Below are 22,594 nucleotides of genomic sequence, written 5' to 3' on the forward strand. Positions count from 1 at the left end.
GTTCATTAACCCGGCATTCAGTTCATCCCCCAGCACCAGTTCTGTTTACCAGCACCACGGTTTACCAGAAGTGGCTCACTAGGCAGTCGCATTCCACGCCCAGCTCCATGCCAGCCAGCCGGGCTTCTTACCCATTTAAAGTTGGAGAATAGGTTGAGATCATTTCGGCCCCAAGACCTCTAATCATTTGCTTTACCGTATAAAACTGCATGGTTTGTGCAAGAGTGCCAGCTATCCTGAGGGAAACTTCAGAGGGAGCCAGCTACTAGGTGGTTCAATTAGTCTTTCGCCCCTATACCTGGGTCAGACGACCGATTTGCACGTCAGGACCGCTACCGCTACGGACCTCCACCAGAGTTTCCTGTGGCTTCGCCCTGCCCAGACATAGTTCACCATCTTTCCGGTCCTAACATGTATGCTCATGCATAGGAAAGTAGGTATCCTCTGTCTTGCTTAATTCACTCCTAGTAAGTAGTAGAGTTTAAATTCATAGTTTCTCTCTCTTTTTAAGATTAATTTTATTTGGCTATGCCAGCTCTTCGCTGTAGCATGCGGGATCTTTAGTTGTGGCATGTGGGATCTAGTTCCCTGACCAGGGATCAAAGCAGGCACCCTGCATTGGCGCACAGAGTCGTAGCCACTGGACCACCAGAGAAGTCCTCAAGTCAGTTTTTTGAGAATACAGACTGATATGTTGCATTTTATTGGTTTCTGTATCCCTACGCTGGTTCTCAGTCTTGGATGCACATTAGAATCACCTGCAGTGCTTTTAAAACTGGCCAGTAAAATTAGAATCCCTAAGGTTGAGGAGCCTGAGTGTGTGTGTGTGTGTGTGTGTGTATAATATATAAATTTATATAATATGTAAAATGCCATTATACATCATCTAATCCTATATACAGTTCTATTTTAAGGAAACAGTAGCTTTCAAAATTTTCCAGGTGATTTCAATGTGTAGAGGTAATTGAAAGCCACTGGTATGGCACAATGGCTTACATGTATTTTAGATGCTGCTGCTGCTGCTGCTAAGTCGCTTCAGTCGTGGCCGACTCTGTGCAACCCCATAGATGGCAGCCCACCAGGCTCCCCCCATCCCTGGCATTCTCCAGGCAAGAACACTGGAGTGGGTTGCCATTTCCTTCTCCAATGCATGAAAGTGAAAAGTGAAAGTGAAGACAGTTGTGTCTTAGTGACTCCATGGACTGCAACCTACCAGGCTCCTTCACCCATGGGATTTTCCAGGCAAGAGTACTGGAGTGGGTTGCCATTGCCTTCTCCGGTATTACTAGCTTATACTCAATAAATGTTTGAATAGTGAATGAAAGGATATTTAGATACTCTTTTTACTGATGATGTCAAGTGACTGCCCAAGGTCACGCAGCTAAGAAATAATATAACAAGAATCCAAGTCCAATTCTGACTCTAAATTCCAAGAGCTTTTCATGACTACATCATACACCAAGGCAAACAGCATTTAGCAGGCTAGCAGAGCACCTATTCCAGGAAACTGTAGCTTTTAATAATTAGAGCAGCATAACATTAATATAGGGATATTAATGTAATGGAAACCTAAAAATAAGTATTGTGTTATTAACATGGGTTGACATGTTTAGGCACAGCTATCTATACCCACCTTTCCATGACCAACTATGTATTGTAAAAGGTAATTTATTTCAGCAAACATTGAGCACCTGTTACATCAGTCATTGCTCTGTGGGCTATTCCCTGTGCAAGGCTGTTGCACACAGTCCTTGCCTTCAAGACTCTCACAACCTAGGAGGGAAACAGGTATATAAACAAACTAATATTGGCTGAAAACTACAATAACAGACATATAAACAAGCTACACATTTTGCCCAGAGGAAGGAAGGATTAATCCTATAGGTAGGGAGTTGGGAGACAGTCAGGAAAACTTTATGAAACAGGCAGTACTTCAGCTGGAGCAGGCTTGTCAGAATTTCTCTACATTGTACCCAGCACTGCAAGTGGCATATGGATATCCACTTTGATTAATTGGTTAATTCATACAGCAAAGGGGCACTGTCTTTCTGGAGAGCTTGCCAACCTGTGGGACAAACCTAGCCATTCCTTGCTCAAGAATGGAGGCCCCTGCTGCTGCCATTTTGGAATCGGCTTTGGAGGAAAGCAGCTGGGATCAGTCCATGACCCCATCAGCGAAGGCACCATCCCTGAAAGGATGTACATTAGTGATAGAGCCCACAGAGCTAGTACTCTGAGTCCTGGATAAAAAGTCCATGAAGAAGAATGGGGGACGGGGAGGGCAGAAATTTTCACTATAATTAGCTCTGGGAGTAACACAGCTGGGGGAGGAAGGGGAGTATAGCCGGTAACTATTTTGGGCGCAGCTCCGATTGACAGGACACGTGTGTGGACTGTACTGATCTCAGGGCCAGGCTGCCTGCCTGTGGTGTGTGGTGTGGGGGGGAAGGCCTAGGGCAGCAGAAGCAGCACAGCCAGACAGGCCGGACGGGGTACCAGCGCCTCGACTTCTCTCCTTGGGACGCTGTCCAAACTCCGAGGGCCGTAGGCCAAGCTGAGCGATGGGTGCTGAGGAGGAGGTGCTGGTCACACTGTCAGGGGGAGCCCCCTGGGGCTTCCGACTTCAGGGGGGGGGCCGAGCAGAGGAAACCTTTACAGGTGTCCAAGGTAAGGGAGCCTATATTGAGGTTTCAGGGAAAGGGGAACCCAAGGGAACTTGGGAAAAGTCATGTGATGGCCTATAGGGGAGAAGTGGGAGGCTGTGAAGAAGTGGACTGGGAGTGGGCAGGTGGTCGAGGGAGCATGCTCAAATCTGATGGGGGCTGGTGGGAATAGTATCTGAGCAGTGGCTTCTTGTGGGGGGCTATAGGAAAGGGAATCCCTGGTTTCTGGGAGCAGAGAAAAAGAAAGACTCTGGCTCGGTTCCCTGTGTCACCATAGGAGCAGAGGCCCAGGGCTGGCCCTCCAATCTCCTGGGCCTGTGCCTCTCTACTCTAAACTCCAGGAATGTAGGGAAGGCTCTCATTTCTAACTAAATTGGTGTGTGATGAGCTGAAGCTGTCTCATCCAGCTGAGCCCAGCCCAGCCCTGCCCCTGCCTTCAGTCCTCTTTCCCTATGCCAGATCCTTTCTCTCACTAGGCAAGACTTATTTTAGGTACTAGGAGGGTTATGGCAAGATCTGACCTGTCAGATGAAGTTGTTACCATTTTGGTTTCATAGCTCAAGCTTATTTTTCTCAACTGTAAAATGTAGGTAATAATAGTACCTACTCCATGGATACTAAGTTCTGAAGGATTAAATTCAATAAAACATGTCGAGTGCTTGGCACTGTGCCTAACATTTAGTAAGCGCTCAGTAAATGATAGCCACTACTACTATTATCACTTTAACATATCTATGTGTGTGCACACTCAACACACACACAGTCATAATCTCAGAATCTGCTGGACTCCCTCCAGTCTGGAATACTGTTCTAAAATCTTGACTGTATAGATAACGGTGCTTAGGATTTCAAGGACTAGAAGAGAAAGAACATTGGCTAGTATAGATATTTCCTTTGGAGGAAAGAGTTGAGGCGATAACCACCATTTCCAGTACGTCTCTCCCAGGCATTTTCCCCCAAGCCTCTTTCATTTAGCAGTTACCCTACCTCCCTTCATACAATGTTATTTTCTCCAGTTAGCACTTTCTTCCCTCTAGATTGACCCCCTTAACTGTCACCCCTTGCCCCCTCCACCCTTTCTTACCCTCTAAAGTACTGGGTGGCCAAAAAGTTCACTTGGGTTTTTCAGTAAGATCGTAGGGAAAAACCTGAACAAACTTTTTGGCTAACCCAATAAAATCCCCTCCACACATGGTTCCTTCCTGTCCTAACTCCTTTCATTCTATTCCCCCTTGGAGCCCTCCCTCACCTACAGTCTCTCCTCCAACACCTTCTCAGATCCGAAGACGGAGCCAGGCGGGTAGAGCAGGACTCCGAGAGAGGGATCAGCTTTTGGCCATCAATGGGGTCTCCTGCACCAGCCTCTCTCATGCCAGTGCCATGGGCCTTATCGATGCCTCAGGGAATCAGCTTGTTCTCACTGTGCGGCGGTATGGATCCCTCCACCCCAGCCTATCCCCAGCCCCCTAGTCCAGGGCTTCCGTTGCCTGTCTCAGCTCTATGTCTCACTGACCTGACTTCAGCTACTAACAAGTACCTATTTCTGCTTGTGTATTTTGCTGGAGCATGGATGTTTGTGTATGCCTTTCAGAGCACTTGAATGTGGGTACGTGGGCCTGTCTTAGACTCCTTGCCTGTCTCTGCATCATCATATCTCTCTTTAAGCCCATTTCCACTCAAAGCCTGCCAAGCAGATTTGCCTCCCAGTTCATCTTCAAATCGCTACTCTATCCAGCCCATCCATTTCACCCAAATGCCAGTCCCCTCTCTCCCCATACGGCCTTCTCCCATCTCCTCTAGATCTCTCTAGCTATCAGTCATCCAGCTCATTTCTCAAGTTCTGTCATCTTTCCCATCCAGGGTAGAGGACGAGGGACCTGTGCGATCTCCATCCCCGGGTGAGCTTCAGGCACGGTCACCCTTGTCTCCACTGAGTCCTGAGCCCCCAGGAGCTCCAGTTCCCCAGCCTCTCCAGCCCGGGAGCCTCCTCTCGCCCCCTGACAGTGAGGCTTACTATGGAGAGACAGACAGTGATGCTGATGGCCCAGCCACCCAGGAAAAGCCCCGCCGACCCCGCCGCCGAGGCCCCACAAGGCCCACCCCTCCAGGAGCCCCACCGGATGAGGTCTACCTGTCTGACAGCCCTGCAGAGCCGGCACCTGCTGTCCTTGGCCCTCCCAGCCAGGGTGACAGTCGTGTGAGCTCCCCATCTTGGGAGGATGGGACAACTCTTCAGCCACCCCCTGCCGAGGCCCTGCTGTTGCCCCATGGCCCCCTCCGGCCTGGCCCTCATCTCATCCCTATGGTGGGGCCTGTTCCCCACCCAGTGGCAGAAGATCTTACCACCACCTATGCCCAGAAGGCCAAACAAGCCAGTGAGTGCATGAACTCCTTTTCATTATTCAGGATACTTCAGTTTGAGTCCTAAATCTAACCCCCCTTAACCATACATTCTATCAATATCTACCTTATGCTTCCCTTGAATACAGTCTTGGGAATAGGTGGAGAAGGGGGGGGGAATAATTAGTCTCACGATCCCCATTATTTTTGCTGTTTGAACCAGTGGGATAAAAAGATACAGGGGGTTTCTTCAACCTAACCCAGGAACGGCCTAAGTAGGGAAGTTGGAAAGGGACATGAATTGATGACGAGTTTGCCTATTGTTATGATATTGCTAGATGTCAGATGGGTGAGGGGAGCACAGACATGGGGCAGGGGAGTATTTAGAAGCAGGACAGGGACATAGGGACTCTTCAGTGTTACTGCAGGCATAACATCAGAGCTGCCTTTGGCATTGCTAGTTCCATGAAGATTCCTGGGGACTGGGAGGCTATGGAATAGTCATGAGATCCCTAGGAAGTGGTGGAGGGAGAGATCTTTGGCTTCTTATCTCAGGCGATAATGTAGGCCTGGGCAGAAAAAGCCTATTCCACTTATCTCGGGCTCTCTACTATTTTTGATGTGAGCTACAGTACAAGGTTTAAGAGTGAAGTTTCTCCCTGTCTTATGCCTCCCATAGCACTCCATTCTCGTCACCTTGGAAATCTCAGGATTACCCCCTAGTTCTCATCTCTCGCTCCTCTCTCCCACCACTCTGATTCCTGATCAATAGAATTTTGTGTCTCTAAGTCTGGAATAGAGGCTAAGGACATGACAGTTCACCCTCTGACATTCCTGAGAGTGTCCCATGTCCCACCAAGAAATTCCAGATATACACTTAGGATCCCATGCTTAACCCCAGTTCTCCTTTTAGCACCCTCTCCCTTCCCCATCATGCTGGATGAGACTGTAGTCAGTGGCTCAGGGATATTTTTAGCCAAGCAGACCTCATTGTTCAGTGCACTGGAGTCAGGGGGCGGGGGGTGGGGTGGGCGGGAGGCAGGTGCCCACGTCCATCACACCGGGGCTTGTGGGGCAGCTGAGAGGAGGGAAGGGGCCAGGCTCCAAAAATAGCACAGTGAGCTCATTCAGCTGCCATCTCTGGGGCCAAGACAAAGGGGCTTTAAAAGGCGTTGGGGGTGGCTCAAGCTGGTCCTGCTCCAGCCAACACTGCCTTTCTCGGCATGGAGACTTTTGAGCCCATCAGCCAAGAGCCCCTCAGCCAAGCCAGCTGCGACAAAGCCCCAAACCCAGTTCCTGAGCTCCAGGACCCATTCTATGCAGGTACTACCCTCCCATAGCCAAGAGAGTTCTGGAATCTAGAATGAAAGGGACTATATCAACGGTATAGGAAGGGAGGTCTTTGGGGAAGATCTTATCCCCTTACCCCCTTCTCCTTGTTGCCTTCCTATTCCTTCTTTTCTCAGGAGTTTCACTGCCCTTTTCTCAGGATGGGCTAATGCTATGGCCACATGTCACAGGGGTTTGTGACAACATGAGCTGTGGAAAACTCATGGAGAGAGGGTGTGTGTGAGAGAGAGAAGTGTGAGTACCCTATGAATATATGGAAGCATGTGTGTAGGAGTCTCTGGGAGAAGGAATGAGTGAACAAGACACTTGTGTGCAGCTAGTATCAAGAAAGCTTTGATAGTAATGATTATTCATAGTGGACCTTAGGTTAAATGCTAAATTGACCTACATTATCTCACTGAATCCTCATAGCAACTCTGTGAGGTAGCCGTTAGCCTCATTTACAGATGAGGAAACTGAACTTCATTGAGATGAAGTAACTCTCCCAGGAAGCAAAATCTGAACTAAGCTATGACTCCAGTGCCTATCTCTAGTACTATTGTGTGGTACAAATGTTGGAATGGGCGGAATGACTGCCCAAATTAGAAAGGAGCTTGATATCTTGAGTGGAAAGTAGGTGGAATTTCAAGAATTTTTCAGGAGGAACTGGGGATCATGGATTAGAGAGTAACTGTGTCCAAGTCAGGGTCCTAACAGCAGGACAGCCTCTCCCATTTCCTGGCCCCACCTCCCGGGCCCCACATGGCCTGGGAGGTCCTGTCCTGGCTCCCCTTAGCACACAGTCCTTTTGTGCCTGCCTGGTGGTGGTGCCTGAGCACTCTACCTAGAAGGTTTGAAATATAGGGGGCAGCTCTGACTCTAAAAGAAGCCCACCCCACTCCCACCCTCAGCTTGGGGGAAAGGAGATTGTATCAACTGGTGACCTTGAGATATCCTAAAGATTTGGAAGCTCGCCTTGGAGAGCAACACTCTGGCTTTTCCTGCATCTCGGATCTGAGGCCATCCCTGGCTGTGAGTAGCAGGGGTTTAAGGCACAAAGGAGTGCCTTGGAGGTTAGAAGCCACAGAATTTTGTCCCAACTGTTAGTGACGGTGTCTTGGCTAGGGGAATTCTGGGAAGAAGAGCTACCTGGGCTATGCATGGATGTTTTTGTGTGGACACATGGATTTACACATGTGTCTATTAACTGGGGTCTATATAAGCTAGAGTATATGGGAATGAGGGAGAAGAATACATCTGAGAGCATAAGCTCATAGGTGCCTTTCCCTAGAGCCATATTCTTGTTGAAACGATGTGTGGGAGTTATTTCTGTGAATGCATATGACGTGGTTTACATGATGGTTGTGAAATTATGAATGAAGATCACCACTGCTAAGGATCCTTTTATCCTTAGTACAGGGTAAGGGGTAGGATAAGGGGAAGTCCCAAACTTTCTGAGAAGCCCTCTAACGTGGTCTCTGGTGGGAGAAGTGTCCCTTCTCATCTTTTCTTACGCTGGGACCTGCTTCATGTCCTTGCCTGCCATGCCAAGTGACCCCCCCGCATCCTCCACCCTCACATTGCCAGCCAGAAATGGAAGGGAGAGGGGGGGACAAGTGCGTGGTGTGAGTAAAAGTGATTTCCAGAAAGACAGGAGCAGAGTAGAGAGAGGAGAGCTGTGTGGTCAGAGTGGTGTCAGGGCAGCCAACTAGGCTCTGCCTTCCCTTCCATTGTCCTTGGTTTCACCTTTCACCTCCACTTTGCCCCCAAGTCAGAGGACTTTGCCGCAGGTAGGAAAGCCCTTGTGGGTTAGGCCAGTGAAAAGGCCAGAGGTAGAGGCCTAAAGGAACTGGGAGGAGGGGGAGAACCTTGGGGCTCACAGATGCATACTGACCACCCCGCTTGTCCTCTCCTCAGAGCTACAAAGGGCAGAGAGCCTCCAAGAGAGGAGTGTGAAGGAGGCCAAGACCAAATGCCGGACGATTGCAGCCCTGCTCACCGCAGCCCCCAACCCCCACTCCAAGGGGGTACTGATGTTTAAGAAACGTCGGCAGAGAGCCAAGAAGTACACCTTAGTGAGCTTTGGGGCTGCCGCGGGGACCGGCGCTGAGGAGGAGGACGGCTTGCCTCCAACCAGTGAGTCCGAGCTGGACGAAGAGGCTTTCTCCGACGCCCGCAGCCTCACCAACCAGTCCGACTGGGACAGCCCCTACCTGGACATGGAGCTAGCCAGGCCGAGCTCAGGCACAGCAGAGGACCGGGGGCTGGGAGGGCCGCTGAGTGAGGCCTCGGGGCGAGGGGCCCAACTGTTTGAACAGCAGCGCCAGCGCGCAGCCTCCATCACCCAGCAGCTGGCCCAGGAAGGTCCGGCGGCCACGCTCAACGGGCAGGGCCTGCAGTCTCCACCTCGGCCACAAAGCGCTCCGCCAGAGGCGACTCTGCTCCCATCCAGCCCTTCGCCAGCCCCTGTGGCCAGCCCCAGACCTTTCCTCCCTGGCTGTGGAACCTCTACCTCAGCTCCAAGCATATTTAACCGTTCAGCTAGGCCCTTTACTCCCGGCTTACAAGGGCAGCGGTCAGGTACCACCTCTGTGATTTTCCGACCTCTAGCTCCCAAGAGGGCAAATGAGAGCCTGGGAGGCCTCAGCTCCGCCCCACCGCCTTTCCTGTCTCCTCCGCAGGGTACCACTCCCGTGCCCAGCTTCACTTCAGGGGTGCCCAGCTTCACTTCAGGGGTGCCCAGCCACGTGCCAGTCCCCGCTTCCCCCAGCACCCCACGTCCCCCCGGCCCCGTGACGGCCACCAGCTCCCTCTACATCCCAGCCCCTCAACGTCCTGTTACACCAGGCGGAGCCTCAGAGGCCCCCGCCCCCGCTAGCGGAGCTGCCATGACCTCCACCGCTTCTATCTTCCTGTCGTCGCCTCTGCGACCTGCTGCGCGCCCAGAAGCGCCTGCCCCTAGCACGGCGGCCCCTGAGCCCCCCAGCGCTCGGGAGCAACGCATCTCCGTGCCAGCTGCTCGCACGGGCATCCTCCAGGAGGCCCGGCGTCGGGGAACCCGAAAGCAGATGTTCCGGTCAGGAAATGAGGAGACGAAGAACTCGCCCAACCCCGAGCTGCTATCGTTGGTGCAAAACCTGGATGAAAAACCCCGGGCTGGGGGCGCGGAATCTGGTCCCGAGGAGGATGCTCTGAGCCTCGGGGCTGAAGCCTGCAATTTCATGCAGCCACCAGGGGGCAGGAGTTACAAGACGTTGCCTCACGTGACAGCTAAAACCCCGCCTCCAATGGCTCCCAAGACCCCACCCCCTACGACTCCTAAGACTCCACCCCCAGTGGCTCCTAAGCCCCCTTCTCGAGCGTTCCTCGATGGGTTAGTGAACGGGGCGGCCCCTTCGGCTGGAATCCCTGAAACACCAAGGCTTCAGGGGAGGGGTGGGGAGCTGTTTGCCAAACGTCAGAGCCGAGTGGACAGGTATGTGGTGGAAGCTCCACCTGGTCCTGGCCTTGGCCCTCGGCCCAGAAGCCCTTCTCCTACCCCTTCACTGCCCTCTTCCTGGAAATATTCACCCAATATACGTGCCCCACCTCCTATTGCTTACAACCCACTGCTCTCACCCTTTTTCCCCCAAGCTGCCCGAACTCACCCTAGTAAGACCCAATCCCAGGGGCCTCGGGCAGCCACTAAGCAGGGCATCAAGGCTCTGGATTTCATGCGGCACCAGCCCTACCAACTTAAAACTGCCATGTTCTGTTTTGATGAGGTCCCCCCGACTCCTGGACCCACCTCCTCAGGGCCTCCCAAAACTGCCAGAGTCCAGGAGATCCGCCGATTTTCAACTCCAGCGCCCCAGCCCACTGCGGAACCCCTGACCCCCACTGTGCTTGCTCCCAGAGCAGCCACTACATTGGATGAGCCCATCTGGAGGACAGAGCTGGCCTCAGCCCCTGTCCTTAGCCCACCCCCTCCTCCAGAGTCTCCCAGGGGTCTTGGGACTTCCCCCAGCTCCTGTGGCTTCCAAGTAGCCAGGCCCCGGTTCTCAGCCACCAGAACAGGATGGCAGGCTCATGTGTGGAGGCCTGGGGCGGGCCACCACTGAACAGGGCACAGCTCCCAGGACCAAGGGGAGGTGGAACATCCAGTTCCTAAAATTGCTTCTCCTTCCCAACGCTCTCCCTGCCCCGCCCCCTGCCCCCAAGCAGGCTAAATTCCCCCTGCCAGAGATAGTTTTGGAGTTGGTGTCCTGTTCCCCAGCTTCCTCCTGGCTCCCAACCTCCCTGCTGCCTTCCAGCCTACTCTCTCAGCTTTGGTGTCTGTGCTTCTCTTCGTAGTTCCTTGCCTGGATCTCTGTCTTTAGGTCTCTTCACCTACACTCCTGTGCTGGTCCCTATTTCTCTACATTTGTGCCTTTTTCTGTGGGCCTTGTTTTAACATTCAATGAGAAACACACAGGCAAGTTACTACTAAGACCTCAGGCGAGAAGCTCACTACCAGACAGGCAGCAAAGGGACTGAACTGACCCCCTATTTGCGTTAAGTTACTTGCTGTTCCTCACTCTTCTTTCCCAGCTTGGCTGGTATATTCCTAGGCATGTGTATGTCTGTGAATGTGTGTGAATGTGCAAGTGTGTGCATGAACACAGATGTACTCTTCTCTCTGAGGCAAGAGTAAGAGGAGAAGTCTACATAAAGACCCAATCTGGGTCTCACCTTTGCACTGATGAAGGAAGAGTCAGCTGTCCTCACATAGAGGACATAGAGGTTTGTCCTCACATAGAATGTCTGGAGGGGAGAAGGAGACTGACTAGAGTTAAATATCATCATCTGCAGCAAATGTAGAGCATCTTGTGAAATTCACAGAGTGTGAGGAGACACGAAGGACCAGGGCAGTTTGTATGGGTTTGGGTTACATCAGTTAGACCAGGAATAGAACTAAGAATTCTGTTCCTCAGGATTTCAGAAAGCTAACAGCTTGAGAGGCCCATGCTGAGCAACAAAGCGTCCAGGAAATGAAAAAGAAAATCTCCTCTGAGAATGACCAAATCATTGGCTTCATGGCCTCATGAACCTAAGACAGAAAGGAAGGGGAAAAGAACCTTAATGTGGCAAGTATGGTAGAAGCCAAAAGCAGGACAGAAATGAATGAAATTGATTGAGACTTAGAGAGGAGCATGGTTAGGGTGAGTGCAGTGTTGGTGGAGTAATATTGGATAATAAGAAACCAGTCGTGTACAAAAGGGGGACTGGGAGAAAATATGAGGAAGAAATATGTATTTGTTAGACAGAAGGAAGATGATGGTAGAGGGATGCGAGAATGTGTGCTGAATGTTGAAAAAACAGGTATATCTGTGTTCCCTCCTGTGAATCTGTTCCTCTGTCTTCTGCAGCTTGTCATAACTACCTGGGAAAGGGTAAGGAAACACCCAGAGCCAAAACCTCTTTTTAGTGCTCCCCCATCCTGTAAATCCTAGCTCTTATTCCTTTCCAGCTTGAGGTCCTGATCTCTGTCCTAGAGAGATACGGACTCCCCTCTCACCATGACCACCAGTCACTTTTGCTGCTTGACCTGGAAACTGATCATTTCCTTTGCCTATTGAGTGTGAACCACAGTGCTTTGGTTTGTGCACAAGAATAAACTTATGCCCTATATCTTCTGTTGTCATCTTGTCTCGTTTCTTGCCTAAATCCAGGTCTCCCCTTCATCTTATCTAATTCATTTTCCCCAATCCTGATCTTTTTCTCAGCTCCTGCCCTCCTGTTTTTTACTGTTCTGCCCTTCACCCCAAGGCCTTTTGCTCTTCTCTACCAATTCTATCCTGATCCCAAGTAGCCACCTCCATTTGGTTCCCTCTGTCTAGATTCTCCCCGTCTCCATCCCCTGCTCCATACCTCTCAGATGAGGCCTAAGCTTACAGAACCAAGACAATTTGAAAAGGCCCTCTAACCCTTTTGCCATCAACATTTTCCAGCTGCCTGGAGGGAATGAAGGAAAGGCAGTGGCTGAAGGTGAAGGTGAGGTGAGAGAAGGAAGAAGGAGAGAGAAGGTGGATCAGCCTAGATTGAGACTAATAAAAGAGAAGGCACTGGAAAGCAGGCTAGACTTAGACTTTTGAGAAGGGAAGTTCTATTACTCCAGTTTAACCAGCAGGGGGCAGATTTGTGCCAATAACCAGCCCTATGACCCTGATCCTGTCAAAGGTAAGCAGCCTCTCAGAAAATTCCCCTGGAGGAGGGCATGATGACCCACTTCAATACTCTTGCTGGGAAAATCCCATCGACAGAAGAGCCTGGAGGGGTACAGTGCATGGGGTCGCAAAGAGTTGCACACGATTGAAGGGACTGAACGTGCATGTATGACACACACAGAATTCCAAAGCAAGGGCTCAGAAAGCCTACAATACATATTCTGTCTTCATTCACATAGTAGTTTTAGGTACTCAACCATAGAAGACCAAAATTTTGGTTGGTTTTTGTGGGTTTTGAGGGGAGGATGGTGATGATGACAAAATCACCTTTTGCTACTTATGTTTTTTGGTCTAACTGCTTTTTTGGGTTAGGAGAGAACAGAGGAAAAGGACAAAAGATGAGGTATCTGGAGGCTAAACTGGTTTGGTCAGAGGCCAAGTAGAGGGGAGCAGGGAGAACTTTTGGCCCCTAGTTCAGTTCAGTTCAGTCGCTCAGTCGTGTCCGACTCTTTGCGACCCCATGAATTGCAGCATGCCAGGCCTCCCCGTCCATCACCAACTCCCAGAGTTCATTCAGACTCATGTCCATCGAGTCAGTGATGCCATCCAGCCATCTCATCCTCTGTCGTCCCCTTCTCCTCCTGCCCCCAATCCCTCCCAGCATCAGAGTCTTTTCCAATGAGTCAACTCTGCATGAGGTGGCCAAAGTACTGGAGTTTCAGCTTTAGCATCATTCCTTCCAAAGAAATCCCAGGGCTGATCTCCTTCAGAATGGACTGGTTGGATCTCCTTGCAGTCCAAGGGACTCTCAAGAGTCTTCTCCAACACCACAGTTCAAAAGCATCAATTCTTCAGCGCTCAGCCTTCTTCAGAGTCCAACTCTCACATCCATACATGAGGCAAAGTATTGTCTCTGCTTTTGAATATGCTATCTAGGTTGGTCATAACTTTTCTTCCAAGGATTAAGCATCTTTTAATTTCATGGCTGCAATCACCATCTGCAGTGATTTTGGAGCCCCCAAAAATAAAGTCTGACACTTTCCACTGTTTCCCCATCTATTTCCCATGAAGTGATGGGACCGGATGCCATGATCTTCGTTTTCTGAACGTTGAGCTTTAGGCCAACTTTTTCACTCTCCTCTTTCACTTTCATCAAGAGGCTTTTTAGTTCCTCTTCACTTTCTGCCATAAGGGTGGTGTCATCTGCATAGCTGAGGTTATTGATAATTCTCCCGGCAATCTAACCTGAACCTATAAAGTTCAGGATGGGAAAAGGATGTGGTCAGGAAAAGTGGATAGCTCACAGAAGGGCAAAATGGTATTCTGGGAGCTACAGAAGCCACTTCCTAAGGCAGCTACAGCATGGTGGTGGTTCCAGCAGAGGTGAAACAGCTGGTTGCAAAACCTGAGCAGAAGACAGGAGGATCCAGGGTGTTCTTGCAGCTACTGAGAAAGGGCTCAGGCAAATGTCAGATTTCCAGGGTGCTCTCAAGGTTGTGCCCCAGCCCAGAAGCTTCTTTAGACCAGTGTGAATGGGATAGTCCAGAAAATTCTAAGTAGGAACCTCAGAGAGTAAAGCCCTGGCACGTCAGAAGCCTCTATGTCCTTCTCAGGAAGAAGGCTATCTATCCAGGGAGAAATGACCTCTGTCCTCTGAGTAGGCTGAGCTGAGCACCCCAACAGCAAATGGGGGTAAAGATGAGGAAACTGGCTCAAGTTTTGCCCCACATCATCCCTGACAGCCTAAGCACTGGATTTGGTTAATTTGGTCCCTTATCCTGCTAAGATCTGGCCCTCCCAAAAGAAAGACTTGCTTATCCAGGAACTTTCAAAGGGCACTTAAAACATTGTGAACAGAATTCCCTTCTCCAGACATAGCATCTTAAGCCTTCCCACCCCCAAAATGCACCCACATGTCCCTCAAGCCCCGGCCTACATTGGCTCTGCATGGCTCTCCAGACAAGTTCTGGTTCTCACTCTCCCACTCAAATTCCTGTCCACCACTTGCTGCCTGCTTCCTCTCTCCCTCTCAGTTTTCAGTTTCTCCCTGAGTGCTTCTCTGGATCTGAGCCTCTAGGTGCCAAGGAAGGGGAGTCCCTGGGCAGAGTGATCCTTGACTCAGACAGCTTAGTGGGAGAATTCCAAAGGCTTTTCCTACCCTTCCCGAGCCTCTGGGCCAGGAGGGCGGGATCTTGGTTCCAGGGTCTCAGTACCCCCTGTGCCATTTGAGCTGCTTGCGCTCATCATCTCTATTAATAACCACGCTCCCTCCCCCACTGCCAGTGCTGCCCCCACGCCTGCCTAGCTCGGGTTCTCTAGTCACAGCAGCTCAGTCCTCCAGAGCTGCTGGATCCCAGGGAGAGCTGACCACTGCCTGAGCAGCCGGTAAGTCTCCAGCTGATGGCCCAAGGGGCTGGAGCGCCTTCTGTCACTGCTGTGTCTGTGTCTGTAACAGTGACCCTTGATCCCAGGGGAGCTGCCCCCCTCCTCCATCTATACTTATTCCCCAGTTGTCCAGTTCAGGGGAGCCACAGAGAGTTGGAGGGAGAAGGACTCCAGAGGGTGGGGGAACTGAAATGTTGGGGGAGGCACTGAAGAAATGGGCAGAGGGGTGGAGACTGAGAGGCTGGGTGGAAAATAAGAACCTAGTTGGGGCTGAGAGGAGTACAGGGAAAGTCCATTTAGCAGTTCCTGGGCTCCAGCTGCAGCAGACCCCACTAAGCAAGTAAAATTGCAGGTGTGTTGTGAGATAGGACTCAGTAGAAGACTGCATTTTGCTGAGACCCAGCTTCTGTGAAGGAGGGGCTGGAATTTGTATCTTTTTCCAGCTTGTCCCCATCTACTGCCAGGTCCTATGAGTATGTTTCTGTCCTCCCTGAATTTTGTGCTGCTGTGATATTGCTGAATTGATATGCATCAAGGTTCAAATGTCCCGTGACCTCCCTCTGCACTCTGGTTCTAGGGTCCAGTCAGGGCTGGGGGGGGTGGGGGGAGTGACTGAGAGAGCAGAAGCCGTGCTGTGACCTCCCAGGCCATGATCCAGCTGGCCCAAGGGAGGGGCAATAACCTCTTCATCCTATGGAGAATGTTTTTGGCTGGATCTCCTCAATGCTGGCAGAACATTTTTTCTGCTCCACCCCTACCTCCCCACCCCTGCCCTGGGGCTTGGGGGAAAACTGAGAGACTAGAGCTTGGAATGACAGCCCCAAACTGAGAGCCCCATGCAAATAAAAACTTCATATCATGCCAAACCAATGAAATCTGGGTGCATTGCCCTACCTGTAATTTGTTTGTTTTATTCCCAAAATAACGTTATATTCCTAAACTCTGCACCATCTCTGTGTAAAACAGCTGAACAGAGAGGTTGGTAGAAAGTAGGAACAGGGGGTACATCTATACTTTCTGCTCTGCTTCCTAAGAAGAGAAGCCATAAAGCAATGGGTTTTCACTTTCTGTGTGTGTTTGTGAGTTGCTCGGTCGTGTCAGACTCTTTGCAACTCCATGGGGTGTTGCACGCCAGGCTCCTCCGTCCATGGTCCATGTGATTTTCCAGGCAAGAATACTAGAGTAGGTTGCCATTTCCTTCTCCAGGGGATCTTTCTGACCCAGGGACCAAACCCAAGTCTCCTGCATTGCAGGCAGACTGTTTACTGTCTGAGCTACCAGGGAAGCCTTTTCTCTGAAAAATCTAATGAAGTGTTTTTCCTGAAAGTCCTTAAGCAGTACCTTACTGGAGACACTCACTCTACACCCTGTCCATCCTTCAGCTTCCCCTTCCCACCCTGTCCAGGCTCCATCCACCTCCACAATGCCGCTCTCAGGGACCCCAGCCCCCAATAAGAAGAGGAAATCCAGCAAGCTGATCATGGAACTCACTGGAGGTATGGCATGTTCGCACCTACCTAGTATGGGACTTCTTAGTAAGAGTATCTCTGGCCCAAGAGTTCCAGAAATATCATAAGGTTGTATATGTCTTAAGGTGAAAAGATATGAAGAGACACGAATTTGGGGTGGTGGTGGGGTTTACAGGGGTGGGGGTGAAGAAAGAACAAGAACGAATTCAACACTGACTACTCCCCCTTCCACCCTTTTCACCTTGTAATCTGAGACAGTACTATCCCTGCCATGTTACCCAGCACAGGTCCAAGACAACAGGACCCACAGGTCAATGAGGTGTGTTTGAGGAAAAAACATATATGCTGCAGACTGGCACAGAGTAAGGTCTCAATAAGAGCCTAATTTCCTTACTTCTTTCCCAGAACTAAGGAGCTTTGTCTGAGCACTTAAAACAGAAAATTCTTTGAGCATTTTTCCTGGGGGTAGACGAGCTTTCCTAATACCGAGAGGCTGTTTGCAGCCAGAGTTTATGAGAGGAAGAGAAGGGAAAGAAGTTGAGACAGGAGTCTATATTTAGAGGTGGCCTTTGGGCTTCCCCCCATGCTATGGCTTCCCCACTGTTCTCCACCTATGATGTTTCTTTACTCTTTTGCCTTGTACCCCATACCTCTCTTACCCATGTACCCTCTCCACGCCACTTTAGTATTCCCCCTGCCTTCCCCTCTACACCTCATTTCCCATGCGTTCTCTCCAACTCCAAACCCAGGAAATCAAAATCCCTCATAGACTAGACAGAATTTAACCAGACATCAGAGACAGCATCTGCTGCCCTCAGAGATCTCTACTGGGACACACACACACGCTTAGTTGCGGATGGCAGCTGCATTTGGAACTAGAAAACCCCACTTTCCTCTTCCCTGTCTCTGCCTCCCCACTTCCCTGAAAGGTGGACAAGAGAGTTCAGGCCTGAACCTGGGCAAGAAGATCAGTGTCCCAAGAGATGTGATGTTGGAGGAGCTTTCGCTGCTCACTAACCGGGGCTCCAAGATGTTCAAACTGAGGCAGTTGCGTGTGGAGAAGTTTATCTATGAAAACCACCCTGATGTCTTCTCTGACAGCTCAATGGTAAGTTCAGAACTCTACAACTCTTGAAGCCTAGTGCCTCTTCTGACAGCTTCTTGGCAGGCCCAGAGTTTTCAAAATATTATCAACCTCCCCTCCCTGCAAATTTATAAACTCATTAACCCCTCAGATATAGCATGCCTCCAATAGATGCAGGGTGAATTACGACCCACCCCGAAACTGAATTTGTATCTTAGAGCTGGTGAAGCAGGGTGAGGAGTACCACACCTTCAGAGAGAAAATTCCTCCCCAGTATGGTTAAGTATTAAAGATAGGATTGCCAGCTAAAACACAGGATGCCCGGTCCTATGTTTTAAATTTGAGATGCACACTAAACAAGCTATAGAGATATATTTACAGCACCAGAAATAAAGCCAATATTTTATAATGCCTTTAAATGGTGTATAATCTATACATAAATCAACTCTACTTCAGTTACAAAAATAAAGTTGAGATACACACAAATAGTTTCTTTGTAAAGTATATCTCGCACAATATTTGGGATGTAACTTTCTTTTTTCTTAATTGAAGACACTTAGGGAATTCCCTGGTGGTCCAGTAGTTAGGACTTGGTGCTCTCACTGCCAGGGGCCTGGATTCTCTTCCTGGTTGGGGAATTAAGATTCCACAAGCCATGCAGCACAGTCAAAAAAGAAACAAAAAGATAATTTAAATTTGAATTTCAGATACACAATAATTTTTTAGTATAAGTGTGTCCCATGAAATATTTGGGACATAAAAATTAAATTAGAAAATACAGGATACCCAGTTAAATTTGAATTTCAGATACATGATGGATACTTTCTTATATCTAAATATGTCCCATGAATATGTAGGCATATTTGTACTAAAAAACTATGGTTGTGTATCTGAAATTCAAATTTAACTGGTGTCCTGTGATTTTTTGTGTGTGCAAAAATCTCGCAACCCTAGAAAGAGGTAAGTGAATTTTTATAGCCATCTCTTGAGCCATTCTTTTATTTAAGGGTCAGTCTAAGGGCCATAGATGCAGGGACTGAAACCATCCATTAAGGCCCAACATCCCTTAGTCAGGGTCATTCTCCAAAGAGAAGTAGGGATTGGAGAGGGGCCAGGCACAAGATGTTACAGCTGAGGAGGAGGGGATCGTCTCCATTTCCTTTCTTCCCCCTCCATCTTTCCCAAGCAGCCAGGGGAGTGTGAAAATAGATGCCTACATGGGGCCAGGGGCAGGAGTGTCTGCCATTGGCCCATATGTATGAGCAGAACAAAATTGCTGAGCCGGCCATATCTAACTTTAGGAGGCCAAAAGCCCTCCTCCCTGCCTGTGTCTGGTTACACTGGGTGGAGCGTGGGGGTGTGCGTGGTGGGTGGCCAGGAGAGCCTCCTGAAGGAGTTGGCAGGGTTATTTTTAGGCTTTGGGGATGAATCCAGTGTTGCCCTTTGGGCCACCCTTCCCCCTACCTGCTACAGTTTCACCGTCAGGAAGTCCTGGTTCCCTATGCACCGAAAGGAGGAAGGGAGAGGAAGAGACACACTTTTTATCTGTTAGACAAGATGGTGGGAGAGAGGCAGAGATCTCCTTAGTTCCTCAAATTAAGGCTGGGTTCTCCATGCCAAACCCAATCTCTCAAATTTTAGTGGAACAGAAGTCTCTATCCTTTTTGCATCAGTAAGGATGGGAAAGGGGAGTTTGGATAAAAACTTACCTCTATCCTAGATGTAATTCGAAGAACTGAGCCAATGGGGTTGTATCCCTTAAGGAGAGTTTAATTTCTCTCAGTCAGGTTTATCCACTAACATCTAGTGGATGGGGAAGTCTCAGAGGATTCAGTGTCTTTGAGTTGGCCATTGTCTCTGATCAGTTCATACTTGGCTATGGTATTCCCTGTGCCCATTGCTAACCTTCCCCTCACTCTGTCCTTTCTTTTCAGGATCACTTCCAGAAGTTCATTCCCACAGTGGGGGGACAGCTGGGAACAGCTGGCCAGGGATTCTCCTACAGCAAGAGCAGTGTCGGAGGCCAGGCAGGGAGAAGTGGCTCTGCTGGGCAGTATGGCTCTGACCAGCAACACCATCGTCAGGGCTCTGGGTCTGGCTCTGGCCCTGGATCTGGGGGTGCAGGTGGTCCTGGGGGCCATGCGGGCAGAGGAGGTGCTGCTGGCACAGCAGGGGTTGGCGAGACAGGAACAGGTAAGTATCCTCACCCGAGTCAAGTGTCTGGTCCCTAAAACAGAGAAATCCCCAGGACTGAGGCCTGGCCTGGGTGTTGGATACAGGAAAGTCCTGCTGAGATATCTTGACGGGTCTTCTGGGTCCAGAATGATATAGAGACATGTCTGTTCCTCCCAGAAGTCCTATCACTCAGTCACCTTTCTCTCATTCATCACATATCTGACTCCAGGCTATCATGGTTTCGCAAACCATAAACAATTACTAGCATGTTTTACCTTTGGTCCCCAGCCCCTAGCGACTTCTCTAGTACAGAGCTCTAGACTAATTTCCGTTTCCTCCTAACTGCTATCATTTGACTATTATTTCTCTCCCTCGGCTGCCAGACAACCAGGCAGGTGGAGAAGGAAAACATGTCACTGTGTTTAAGACCTATATTTCCCCATGGGAGAAAGCCATGGGGGTTGACCCCCAACAGAAAGTGGAACTTGGCATCGACCTGCTGGCCTATGGGGCCAAAGCTGAACTCCCCAAGTATAAGTCCTTCAACAGGTAAGGGGGCTGAGAAAGGAACCTGATGCATTCCAGTGTATGCCAACGTGTCCTTAGTTGGAATGGAGACTTTGGTTCAGATGTTTCAGGAGACTGAGGAGGCGTAGGAGTAATATGGGGGCCCTAATTGAAGGCTCTTGCCCTTTTTACTCTAGCTCAGAGAAACAGCATGGTATGATGAAGGAAAAATTCGCTAGGAGGCAGGATCTGAATTTTGGTTCATTGTTATTAGCTGTGTAGGAAAGTAACCCTACTTCTGAACCTTGGTTGCCTTGACTGTGAAATGGGAATAATATATTACACACATGTAAAGGCCTCTTGGGCGGGGGGTCCCTTCATTTAAAGTTATAATTTTCATTACTGTCCTTGTAGTAGAATTCTATTTCTCTTTTCTTTTTTCATTGAAGTATAGCTGACTTACATTATATTGTTTTCAGGTGTACAACAGTGACACAGTATTTTTATAGATTACGTACCACACAGTTATTATAATATTATTGAAGATTCTGTTTCTTTATTCCCTACTTTGAAGTAAAACATGAAGTGAAAGTGTTAATTAGTTGTGTCCGACTCTTTGTGACTCCATGGACTGTAGCCCACCATGCTCCTCTGTCCATGGAATTCTCCAGGCAAGAATACTGGAGTGGGTTGCCGTTCCCTAGTCCACTTAGTCCAGGGAATCTTCCCCACCTGGAGATCAAACCCAGGTCTCCTGCATTGCAGGCAGATTCTTTACGGTCTGAGTCACCAGGGAGGCCCCATACCCTACTTTAATAAGGCTCAAATATCTATCATTTTGGAGCTAAGCTTCTCTGCTGCTGCTGCTGTTGCTAAGTTGCTTCAGTCATGTCTGACTCTGTGCGACCCCGTAGACGGCAGCCCACCAGGCTCCCCCGTCCCTGGGATTCTCCAGGCAAGAACACTGGAGTGGGTTGCCATTTCCTTCTCCAATGCATGAAAGTGAAAAGTGAAAGTGAAGTCGCCTAGTCGTGTCCGACTCTTAGCAACCTCATGGACTACAGCCTACCAGGCTCCTCCGTCTGTGGGATTTGCCAGGCAAGAGTACTGGAGTGGGGTGCCATTTCTTTCTCCAGGCTTCTCTAGACTGTGTGAAAACAGGACAGGGAAGCACTAGAGAAATGCTTTTGCTTTTGGTTCTAAGTGAGTGAGTGAGTGAGTGAGTGAAAGTTGCTCAGTCATGTCTGACTCTTTGGGACCCCATGGACTATACAGTCCATGGAATTCTCCAGGCCAAAATACTGGAGTGGGTAGCCAGTCCCTTCTCCAGGGGATCTTCCCAACCCAGGGATCAAACCCAGGTCTCTCGCATTGCAGGCAGATTCTTTACCAGCTGAGCCACCAGGGAAGCTCAAGAATACTGGAGTGGGTAGCCTATCCCTTCTCCAGTGGATCTTCCTGACCCAGGAATCAAACCAGGGTCTCATGCACTGCAGGCAGATTCTTTACCAGCTGAGCTACCAGGGAAGCCCTTTGGTCCTGAGGTGCCTGGATTTTTCAGGAAATGTTAATTCTTCCTATTTAGGGCACACATTATCCACTGGAGGTGAGGTAGGGGTTTTGAGGGAGGTCTCTACATTATAATTTAAGGTGATCTCAGACCCTTGGGCCTCTAGTGTTTGTTGTTAATTTCTCTGAAATTTGACTGGTTTGGATTACAGCTATCCATGAGAGTATTTAGTACCCTCTAGACTACTTTTCTCTTTATTAGCCTTGGGGAAACAAGCAAACCAGAAGGCAGAATGGATTACTAAGGGAGAAGAAGACAAAGCAGTGCAGAAATGATCTTAAACTAGAATTCACAGACTTCTCCATCCTTCAAACAGGGTAACATTTCACTGACAAAAAAAAACCCTCTTTTTCTTTTGTTCTGGTTTTTAACGAAATCATGTTTCTCCTTTTCAGGACAGCAATGCCTTATGGTGGATATGAGAAGGCCTCCAAACGCATGACCTTCCAGATGCCCAAGTTTGACCTGGGGCCCTTGCTGAGCGAGCCCTTAGTTCTCTACAACCAGAACCTCTCCAACAGGCCTTCTTTCAATCGAACCCCTATTCCCTGGCTGAGCTCCGGGGAGCCTGTAGACTACAATGTGGATATTAGCATCCCCTTGGATGGAGAAACAGAGGAGCTGTGAGGTGTTTCCGCCTCTACTTTGTATCAAGTTTCCCCTCTGGTTTCATTTTGTAGAGGGAATGCTGAGCAGGATCCTTGTGGGAATGGAGGGAAAAAGCAAGGAAAGATCTTTCTTTTCACCTTTCACTCGAAGTCCCCACTCCAAGCATCTTTTCATACCAACTCAGAGCTCCCCTTCCACTGCTCTGTATGGAACCTGCTCTTTTATGGAATTTGCTCTGCCTTCAGAAACAGTTAATAAACTTCAAGGAAATGAACTCA

At 49.5% G+C, this 22,594-nt stretch overlaps 2 protein-coding genes across 3 annotated transcripts; both read left to right on the top strand.

Moving 5' to 3' along the window:
* Window positions 1–2,379: 2,379 nt before the first annotated feature.
* Window positions 2,380–11,982, top strand: SYNPO2L (synaptopodin 2 like). Its single transcript, XM_040242411.1, is given in 5 exon segments — window positions 2,380–2,624; window positions 2,626–2,667; window positions 3,942–4,093; window positions 4,524–5,038; window positions 8,250–11,982. Coding segments are annotated over 5 exon segments (2,955 nt in total). The 5' UTR covers window positions 2,380–2,561; the 3' UTR covers window positions 10,433–11,982.
* A 2,811-nt stretch (window positions 11,983–14,793) lies between these two features.
* MYOZ1 (myozenin 1) lies at window positions 14,794–22,594 on the top strand. 2 transcript variants are annotated; one of them, XM_040242481.1, is made up of 6 exons: window positions 14,794–14,902; window positions 16,308–16,398; window positions 17,301–17,479; window positions 19,390–19,648; window positions 20,014–20,179; window positions 22,103–22,594. In XM_040242481.1, exons 2-6 carry the CDS (start codon window positions 16,326–16,328, stop codon window positions 22,332–22,334), a joined length of 909 nt encoding a protein of 302 aa, XP_040098415.1. In that variant the 5' UTR covers window positions 14,794–14,902; window positions 16,308–16,325; the 3' UTR covers window positions 22,335–22,594. The 2 variants fall into 2 exon arrangements, with proteins under 2 accessions (XP_040098415.1, XP_040098416.1); XM_040242482.1 differs by having other exon boundaries at window positions 14,795–14,902; window positions 16,285–16,398.

The sequence above is a fragment of the Oryx dammah genome, unplaced genomic scaffold, assembly GCF_014754425.2.
Source record: "Oryx dammah isolate SB20612 unplaced genomic scaffold, SCBI_Odam_1.1 HiC_scaffold_6, whole genome shotgun sequence".
Lineage (NCBI taxonomy): Eukaryota > Metazoa > Chordata > Mammalia > Artiodactyla > Bovidae > Oryx > Oryx dammah.

Coding starts and splice junctions, on each gene's coding strand:
- MYOZ1 (XM_040242481.1), top strand. CDS start 16,326: ATGCCGCTCTCAGGGACCCCAGCCCCCAATAAGAAGAGGAAATCCAGC. Junction 17,480..19,389: donor TCTTCTCTGACAGCTCAATG/GTAAGTTCAGAA, acceptor CTTTCTTTTCAG/GATCACTTCCAGAAGTTCAT. Junction 19,649..20,013: donor GGTTGGCGAGACAGGAACAG/GTAAGTATCCTC, acceptor CTCGGCTGCCAG/ACAACCAGGCAGGTGGAGAA.